This window comes from Aptenodytes forsteri, unplaced genomic scaffold, assembly GCF_000699145.1.
Source record: "Aptenodytes forsteri isolate BGI_AS27 unplaced genomic scaffold, ASM69914v1 Scaffold93, whole genome shotgun sequence".
NCBI lineage: Eukaryota > Metazoa > Chordata > Aves > Sphenisciformes > Spheniscidae > Aptenodytes > Aptenodytes forsteri.
The window spans coordinates 8,452,882-8,463,169 of record NW_008794665.1 but is presented as its reverse complement, the minus strand read 5'-3'; the positions used below and the strand labels follow the sequence as shown (position 1 = coordinate 8,463,169).

The 10,288-nt window shown below is 37.4% G+C and overlaps 1 protein-coding gene across 1 annotated transcript in view; it reads right to left on the bottom strand.

Annotated features, from left to right (window-relative positions):
• SEC24B (SEC24 homolog B, COPII coat complex component) overlaps positions 1-8,005 on the bottom strand; it is a 47,143-nt gene extending 39,138 nt beyond the window's left edge. The window contains exons 1-2 of the mRNA XM_009273579.2: positions 7,993-8,005; positions 4,110-4,814 (exon numbers count right to left, since the gene is read on the bottom strand). Of these exons, the coding sequence (XP_009271854.2) occupies positions 4,110-4,814; positions 7,993-8,005 (718 nt within the window). The remainder of the gene's footprint in view (positions 1-4,109; positions 4,815-7,992) is intronic.
• Positions 8,006-10,288: the final 2,283 nt, after the last annotated feature.

Genomic DNA, 10,288 nt, shown 5'->3' with positions numbered 1-10,288 from the left:
CACTGCCCCTTTTGTTTTCCCCCCCCCCCCCCCCCCATAACATGCAATTTCTACTGAGAGATTTACCTCCTTCCTGCAGCTTGGTTTTCAACAGCATCCTATCTCCCTGACTTTCTGTATCTCGGCTGCAGTCCTTCCCCTTTTTCCAACCACACCTATATTAGCAGATTTACAGGATTACAGCCTACATTCCTATGGAACTGGGGCAGCAAGGACTTTAGATCCTGATCTGACATAAGGGGAAGTATGTGCATGAGATAAAGAAATTAAAGCGTCTCCTGCTCAAGCAAACTGCCTATGATTACAGAACAGTAGACAAGATCCAGGAAGCAAAGAAACCCATACCATATACCCACAGAAGGAATTCTCGATCTCCCTCTCCTCAGGGAGGCAGGGGGGAGTCCAGCAAAATTTGGGCATCCTGGTTGACATCCACACTGACTGGAAAGCACCAAGAAAAATGCGAGTGCACCAATTTCAGCAGAAATAAGCTGGAAAAACATTAAGGAAAGCTACTGACCTAGAAAGACAAAAAGCCTAAATAATACGGAGTGTGTTATTTACATAGCATAACACTGTTTCTGGACAGATATATATCAACACTGTTCTGCTGAAATACAGAGGGCATTTTTGCTAGATGAAGCTAGTTTAAACCAGCAAGCAGAAAAATCTCAAATTAAATACTTATATTCTCTTTATTTATACTTCCTAAAGCAAAGAAAATTATTCTCACTGGCTGCTATTCATCAAAACAGGTCAACTTCCAGCAAAAGATGCCTCTTAAAATAAATTTCTTCTTTTCTTCTAGTGAAATTTCAGCAAGCTTCACTGAAAATACTGCAGTGATTTCAGACAGTGGCTGCCAAAGTTTTAAAAAAAGATTTTGTTGCAGTTCTATGTCCTCATAGACATACGTGACATACAGCAGCTCAGGGGTTTGATCTTAATAGAGTCAGCATTTTGGGGGCTTTCCAAGGCCCTACACAAATTGGTTTATTTAAAAATCCAATTTTAAGTCCAACACTTAGAACTTCTCTGATTCAAGTAGAAAACAATTCAGAAATCACCAATCTTCTGAAAAGCTTATGCCAGCCTAAGTTTCCTGAGTAAGTCCTGTTTAAACACGCATATTTTAAAAACATGGCATTCTTCTGTATAAACAATGTTTCATTTTCATCACAGAGAGCTCTCTGTTCACTGATTGCACAAAACTGCTATTGAAAAATATATTAAGACAGTAGTATCCTGAGTGACAGTCTTTCTAAGATTTGCTTATTTATAATTTGAGGATTGTGAGGGGTCTTCTTTCACAGCACAGCACCAATGACAGCAAACTGTCTTACTGGCACTCTAATAGTAGGATAGTGTATCAGAATTTCTTTATAGGAACAGTCACAGAAAGCACACTTAAGAATTTCAGTATATCAAATTTTTTTCAAGCAATTTTGCTAAAAGCTATGCACAGAACAGACTGCAACTGTTTTCCATCATCATTTCCTTCCTGGAGAACAGCAGGGAAGATGAAATATTCAGAAAAATTCCTTCTTACGAATCATTCATCATTTCCTTAAATTCCTTGTGTGCTGTACTTGGACACTTTCCAAGGACGTACAAGAAATGGCAAATAATTTTCAAGATCCAACTCCCGTTTTTTTAAAGGCTGCAAACAATTAGAACACTATCTATAAAATGACTCCATGTGAGAACAATAAGACTGCACTGGAAAATTTAGAAAGCATATCAGTGTCCCAAAAAGTAAATCAATTATGCCAGGACCAAACAATTATTTGCCATCTTTTATTAGCCAGGTGTTGTAGCAATTGAATTTTTAATGTATTTCAGCCAATGATGTTGAATTCTAGACTAAAAAAAAGAGTCAGGTATTATTGGAGGCAGTCTGTTTAGCCCCTGACTTCAAAAACGGTGTAAGTCTTTAGAATTTAGTAATAAAACAGCCCGGCTCTTCCTTCAGCCTAGCTACTGATTGCTACCTTTATTTGCGCTTTCCCAGTCAGTAAAATACAGAATCATTTGTATGCTGAGGTTGAACCAAGATTCAGAGGGAAGAGAAAAAAGTTATTCTCCAGATAAATCAGTTCCACAATCCAGTCCACTGTGCAAGGAAGCACAGGGCACGCTTATCTCAGCAGCTCTACAAGCTTAGAAAGAGTTTGAATGTGGTTTAAGTAATTATGCCTACAGTCCAGCAAACAAACCAAGTACTGCAATATTACTCAAGTGTAACAGAAACAGTGGATCAGTGTTTATTTTCATAACTGCAAAGTGTGTACCTATTACACACCACTACCACAGCCAGTTCTCTCATTAACTCTTCAAAATTCAAGTGTAGTATTACTACTTTTTCTTGAGGCCATGTATTAACTCAATCACTCCCTTAAGAGCAGCACTGAACGGTTCAGAAATAAGACTATCCATTGCTCATATTGCTTTTCATGGTCTGGTCAGCTCCACTGTTGCACCTTTAAAACAGCTGTTCCTTATAAAAAATATTGTTATGAACAAATAATATGCTTCAAGACCCCCTCAAAAGAAATAAAATTAACAGGCATTTAAATTAAAAACTTCTGTAAATAAAACACTAACAGCCTGAACAAACAATATGTCGTTTTCATAGGACTACTGCAAATCTTACTATTCTGGAATGATACCTGCATTCTGCCAAGACCAGCTGTAGATTCTGCGCTCAGAATCAATTTTTTTGGCCAGAGTTTTAAACCTTTAGTCCTTAAAAGAATTCATTTTATGCTCAGCCTTGAAATGCCATTAACTTCAGAAGCTTTTTAAGGAACTCCCTATTTTGCTTTTTAAACAGTATTTTGTTTCATGTTTTTGAAATATTAAAGAAAACCGCACAGAGCACCTCAGAGACAGAATTCAAATCTACTAACATTCAAACTACTAAAACTGAGCTGAAGGATGACACTCTACATCCTAGTCTTGGGGGGGAAAAAAGCAACATTGAAACTAAATTCAACCTTGGTATGGATTGGATGAGCTTGATTTAAGCTTAGCCGGTTTTCCCAGGCAAAGCTTTACCATCATCAAAACCATGTTCTTTCATAAGTCCTTGGTCTTAGAAAACCTCCACAACAAGGACTCCTAAAACAATTCCAATGTTAAACCATAATCTGAAATACCCGGCATAAAAAAGGAAACATTCTACAGTTCTCTAATATCTGTCTCATCAGAAAAAGAAAACCATTAGCGTCGCACAGCTTACAAGTCTGTAACTGCACGAAGTTTCTGTTACAAAACTGCACGAAGTCAGAAAATTACCCATATAGAAAGAAAACCAGAATTTTCCTGCACATGCTATTGCTCTCTCAGAGCAATATGTTTCGATGTGGAGGCACTCCCACATCTCTAATCTCTTCCATTCTTCCTACCATGTACTGCCTACCCTATGAACTTGTACTCAGTTTTCCCATGAAGCAAAGGCTGCAGCAACTAGCAAGGACTGAGTATACTCGCCCTCAGCTGGCACTTTGCAACATCATTCTCTATAACTACATCCATACTAAAAACATCAAGTTGTTGCTTACAAAAATCACCTAAAACCACCAAAATTGCTCCCTCATTCAAATGCTTATCAAAAATACTAATTAAAAAAACCCCAATTGCCTCCAAACCCATGTAGGCTTCTACTTTTTTTGAACTTTCTGAAGACTGCATGCATGTTCACTTAAGTAAAATTTAAAGAATCAATACAGATCATGACTTAAAAAAATTCTCTAGCCAGAAAACAGTACCTTTGTGATTAATAGACATATTTCAGAAATTACACATTCCTTCCAAACTGCATGAAGAAATTCCCTTCCAAGGCCACTTACATGAAAAATCCAATGAACTAAAAGCATCCTCCAAATAGTGTCTTTTTCTGTATCTCTTACATGTCAGTGATACGATTAGCTGCTATTGTGAGGACCGTGGTAACCAAATGAGAAAAGCTTCAATAATTAAAGGGACAGAATTCCAAACTACAATACAGAATTTCACATAGTGAACAAGTACAAACCAACAAAAGCACATGATTTCTGATGTTTCCCAGAGACATGTGGAAGTTCACTAACCTTCAAATAATACCATACCTGTATTTATTTGGTTGTTTACTTTAGCAACCGATCCAGTGAGATTCCTGCTGAGATTGTCTTGAACAGACTGAGCAGATGAAATAGTCGATAATGTTGAATTATATCCCACGGGAACATGCTGTTGAAGCGATAGAGGTACTGATGTACTATGGCTAGAAAACGTATTTGTCTCTTTGAACTGTCCAACAGCAGGTAGGCTCTGAGAGGTAAATGCCTGCCCATACACACTGCCAGCAGCCACAGGATAGGAAACACTAGGATACATGGCACTAGAAACCACGGGCATGGTGTAGTGATCAGAATTAAGGGGAAATCCCTGAGATGCAACTGAAGAGCTGACAGAAGTGCTGTAGTGATTACCAAATGCTGAATATGACTGCTGAGCACTCGTATGCAAGTAGGATGCAGATGATATTGCTCCTTGAATAGGTCCTTCAGCTGACCCCACTGTATGGGGAGGAGTTTTGTTGTACAACTGCTGTGATTCCTGTGTATTCAACACATTGGTACCCACAGAAGGCGTCATAACATTTTGTGCTGGTGCTGAATAGTAAGTAGGGTAGTAACTGGCTCTATACTGATTATCCAAATGTGAAGCAGCAGCTTTATTGGGCACTTGGGAATAGTGTCCTGAGGGCGCACTATAGTTTGGAGGATGCGAGCCATAGCCAGAGGGAAACTGCATCCGACTCTGCACAGGACCTGAAATGAAAAGAAAGCGTCACATATATTAAAGATGCATCTGCTAGTAGTGCCCATGGACTCTGTACTTACTCTAACTAACAAACAATTGGTGGTTTCTTGTTTTCTGTCACTATTTTTGAGGTCAATTTCCATCAGCAGAAAGAGAACAAACCAAGTATAATGCATGCAAAATACAATATTTGAAGTAGTTTGCAAACACACACAGAAGTAACAGAAAAATGGATTGCTTCCATTATCCAAAGAGGTTTCCATGCCAAGATTGTATGCCTCACATTTGTACTTTGAATATTTTTAGGAGTTTTTAGGAGGTTAATATTTAAACAAATAGTGAGCAACAGTAAGCACCAAACTGATGTTTCTAAGTGTCTGAATACAATGACTGAATATGGAAAATGAAAAGCTGCAGTCAAACCAATATGTCAATATATAAAAATGCAAGTACTCTTCTTTACAAATCCTAAATATGGTGACCAAGATAAAGTGCTGCAGAGCAGTTATTTTTGTTTTCTATGTTCTTTTGTATTACACTTTTATGAAAACCAACATTTTTATGAAACTAGAGTATCTGACAAGGCACTTCATTTCTGTTTACTGCCTGATACTTACATCAGGTATAAGAGATGCTGATATCCAAGAAACTGACCTGTGCTGTCACTGCAACTGGCTCTGCAACGTTAGAGGTTAATGACATACTGGTCCAGCAAGGGTCAAACACTTACTTGCTTGCTAGAGACTGAATGTTAACTATGCCCAAGCTGGTTTTTTCAATGCCAACTGACCGATGGTAAATCTGAAAATTCTTTCTCAAGTTCTTTTCCTGAACCCTATTTTTATTTTCTACTGAACCACAAATGCATTTCCCTGGATAACTTCCTTTCTTAAAATTACCACACCCTACTGCTTACATCATGCTGAATGACTATGGTGTTACTTCCCAGCCCTCGGTGAATAGAAACAAGCACAGCACTGGGCCACTAGCAAATTAAACAGCAGCTCTGATAATGAATTGTTGATTTCCCCCCTTGTATTTACAACAGTTACAAAATGCAAGTATTACTTCTCATCTTGAAATTCTGAAGTCACTGTTCTCCAAGTAACACCCATCAATTCTATGATTAACTTGCAAAGCAATTTTAATAATGAATTTGTTAACGGAATCGTGTAAGCAAGGAACATACTGTCCAAAATTGCTTTCTGATAAAATTAAAAGTGCCTTTTCATAACTGACAACCCAGAAAGTTGAGTGGAAGAGAAAGGAGCTAAAACAATGAACAACAGTAACTTGGACTGCTGGGTCAAATGACAGAAAGGCCCTCTGGGAGAAAGCATAAGGAGCTTAAAAAAAAAGTTACATCCTGAGTTTTGAGGAGAGTATGTAACTATGCTTCTGATTCACTATTTTCTCGAAAAAGTGGGAGCTGCTTCATACAGCTCTATAGTTTATTCTCCTTTAAAGGAAAACGATTTTGAGTTAACAAGTCATTAACAGCTATGTGAACTTTGGCAGCCTTTCGACCTGCTTTTTTAAAGTCTGAAGGAGCAAACTCAAAAATAACACCAATAACTTATGTCTGTCAAGGCTTATTGCTTTAAGCAGTTATGTCACTTAAGATGGCAAGAAAAGATGTTTTCTCTGAAGAGTCCGTGCATTTGCTGTACTAAAATATGCAGAATAAACTAACTAAGCAGGTGTAATTTAGAAACTGGTTTAGGAGCACCTGACTTCTAAATAAAAGGTTGCATATCAAATCATCTACTGCAATGTCTTGCAGTATCTAGCTCTGGTTTAAAAACACACACCATAAATACAGATTAAATTACCAATACAATTGGTATCTCTACATTATAGAATGCCCAAGTCATCTTTATTCACATTTTTAAGTAGAAACATCTGTAAGTTTTTCTATACATGAGCACACAAGAGTATAAATCCCATGAAGACCTCACTAAGACAGACACACCTGACATTTGAAAAATTATAGTTTTGATTTCAAACCCCTGGTCCTTTAAAAACAAGTTTTACTATTACAGATGAAAGATTATTCCCATTATCTGAAGTGAGTTTTTTGTTCATTTGATTATAAAGAATGTGAGTAGAAAGTAATTTTTTGTACTGCAATTAGTAACTGAAGCTACTAATGATGACTAGATAATTGGACCATTTTCAACACTGGAAATCCAGGTACATCTTCAGTGTCATTTTGAAATCTGGTTAATTGCACAATCTGTCCTGATGTCTCAGGTACTCTAGCTTCCTCCCAAAACACCTGACAAATCTCTCAAAAAAACTCCACGAGAGGAGCTGAAAACCTTAGCTGCACACAGAAGGCGTACTGCTAAAACACCATCTCTGTAATAAAAGCAGTGAACCTCTCCTTCTACAGACAAATTAATACTTCATAATGTTAAAATGTATAACTACACAAACATTAACAGGTGAACCCCAAAAGCCTTATCACTTTTTCAGAGGGGTGAAAAGCCACTGAAAAAAAAAAAAAGCAGTGCTATGGCTATACCACTATATGAATTAGTAAAGCTTTGCTTGCTAGTGTCGTGTTTGTTTGGTTTTTATGTCCATGCATTCTCTCACCTGAATAATTTAGCCATCTGCCACGTACCCTACCTAAATGTAGTCTATGTACCCTACAACATCAACTTCCTTTCTAGCCAAGAACACCTGTTAGTTTTCTGTAACTTTTAACATCCCTTTACCCACCTCCAGAGAAGACTCATCCCAGCTCCCTCACATATTCCTTATGGGTTGGACAGGGGGCAGCACTACTGTGCCTTGTTAACTGCCCACAAACAAGCCAGCAAATCAAGCCACTGCTGAGCTCTCACAACAGCTCAGTCATGGAATTAATGTCTAGCTCCTTCATTCACCCAGCTTCCCATTTTTGCAAAAAATTCAGGGATTTCATATCTTTCAGACCTCTATCCTCTTTATCATATTTAATGAAACTATCCAAAAGATCCGAAGTCCGAGGAGGGATGGAAAACAAGGCTAAATAACGCCATAATGAAAATTATGGTCCCAAAATGCTAGTAGAGATACCAATGGTAAACTTACAAACCAGTTGTAGACAACACTAGACAAAAATCTCCTGGAGAACCATGGGGATTTGATACAATTATCCTCTCAGCGCTACATTTCAATATATTAAGTTGTTAGCACCGAAGTCCTCCATCGCTACTGGAAAAATACATCATCTTTTAGAACTGATTTAACAAGCAACATTTTATTATGCTGAAATTAGGAAACAGGTCGTTTTCCACTTAGATACAAAGCCACCTGTAAGACTACTACAATAAAAGCTTCTCAAACTTGCAAGACTTTATTCAGAAGAATTGTATTTTAAAGCCCCAAAGTTATGAACACTCCCCCAAACAAGGGCTGCTTTTTTTTTTTAAACACTTAATTTCAGTATACAATCAAACTGAGAGCACTGTAAAAGAGAAGAAAAAAATAATAAAATACAAACAAGAATTTTTTTTTTTTTTTTTTTTTTAAAACCTGAAGTTATACTAAAACTAAAGTCTCCAAGGGTTTCAAATGGACTTGGTCATTGGACCAGGCAAAACTTCTTAAAACCAAAGCTGAACATCCTTTTTAATATCACTGTACGTGCAACGGGTTGCTTGCTTTCTGCAAAAAACAGCCTCTCTTTCATCAGATCCCAGTAACTTCAAAGTTTTATCTGAAAAATCCACATTTTATGAAATTAAAACACAGAGCACTCTAAACATCTGAAAGGATGCACTAGTGTTTTCTTTCAGCCAATATAGAAATAGCTGTATTCACTTAAGTATCTTACATTTAAACTGCATTATACTGATGTAAAATTAAATTTCAAAAGCAATGAGTCTTCGTTGTGAAATTTAGTTTCTGTCTGACAGAATGGAAATTTCCAGTACAGTCTTCTTCTGTTACTATTCCCCTCTACTCCCCCTCCTATTTAAAATTAAAAAAAAAAAAAAAAAAAAAAAGAAGCCTCAAATCCTGTGTTATAACTTCAGAAGATTAGTACTAAAAGAAGACAGATTCACTAATCTAAAAATTCTGGAATGCTGTTGCCAAATGACACAAAATGAGAAATTCAGAGTTCTTGCCTACAAATCATCAAATACACATCACTAAGATATCTCAAGGAACACAGAAGCCAAAATTAAGTTGAGTAGTTAGCATGCAATACAATAAAAATTCAAGACTATTACTGAACAGTGTATAAATTTCTCAGAATTAAAGAAAGTGTTTCACAGAAAATAAATGGTCTACTACAAGGTTTTAAACAAGCTGTTTTTAAGAATATTAGCAGCAACATGGAGTTAATTAATTAAAATACCAAATAGTAATGATGGCTTTTTAAAATTACTGTTTCATTCAGTTAAAAACACAAGAAGAATGTATGATGTCAGTTTCTATTTGTTTCTGTGAAACACACTTCCAGGTTATTGATGCTGTAGCAGCTGTGTCCTGATAATGACATTTTTTATTAAAAGCCACATAAATTGGCATTTTCTGAACACTTTTGACAGAACTCAGCATTACAATACTAAAGTTTGGATACATCTGAGGCATTAGTATCTCCCTAAAATCTACCATTTAATCACTTTACTTTTCATTCACTTCAGTGACTTTTGCATTATCTGCAAACTGACTCAAAACCTACTATATAGGCATGTAAATGCTTATCGCCTTATTACCCCTTTGGACCTGAGAAATATTCATGAGTAAAAAATTTTGTAGGTTGTTACCCTACATAGTGATCTGTGCAGAAAAAGCGCCTGTGCACAAAATAGCCTGACTACAAAATAAAGGATTTAACAGTAGGAGCTAAAACTGTGCAAGAGGCCCAATTTAGATACCAAACCATCACTAAGCAGGGACAGAGATCATACAGGCATTCTGAAAAGTTAACGAGGTGCATTAATAAAGAACAGATTTTATAGCGCACCAATTTAAAAATGAGGAACTGCACGCTAATTATTTTAGTTCATAATACAGCTAGTCTCAATACCTCTCCATCTGAAAAGCAAGTCAGTATTTTGTGACTTTGAACTATTTTACCTTTGTTTTTCAGTGACACACATTTCACTGGTCCAATCTTGTTTATTCAACTCAAAACCCGAGATGACCCAGCTGTGTGAACGGCTACCCACGTACTACTTTTAAGTTCATAAACAGTTACGAAGTAAGTACTCTCATCTACAATACGCGGTTTTCTGCCCACACTCATGCCCGACTACCAGAGCCGAGGCCTGGAGGTGCCTTGGCCTCCAGAGCATTCCCGAAACGCCACAAAGCAAGCGCCACAACACCCAGCAGATCCAAGTCCACCCGGAGAGAAGGAAGCGGATACCCCCTCCCTCGCTCCTTTAGCGAGGCTAAGAGAGGCTGCGCCTTCTTAAAAGTTAACTCCGCACGTAGCGGCGGGGACCCGGGGCGGGACGGGACGCGCATTTCCCAAGCG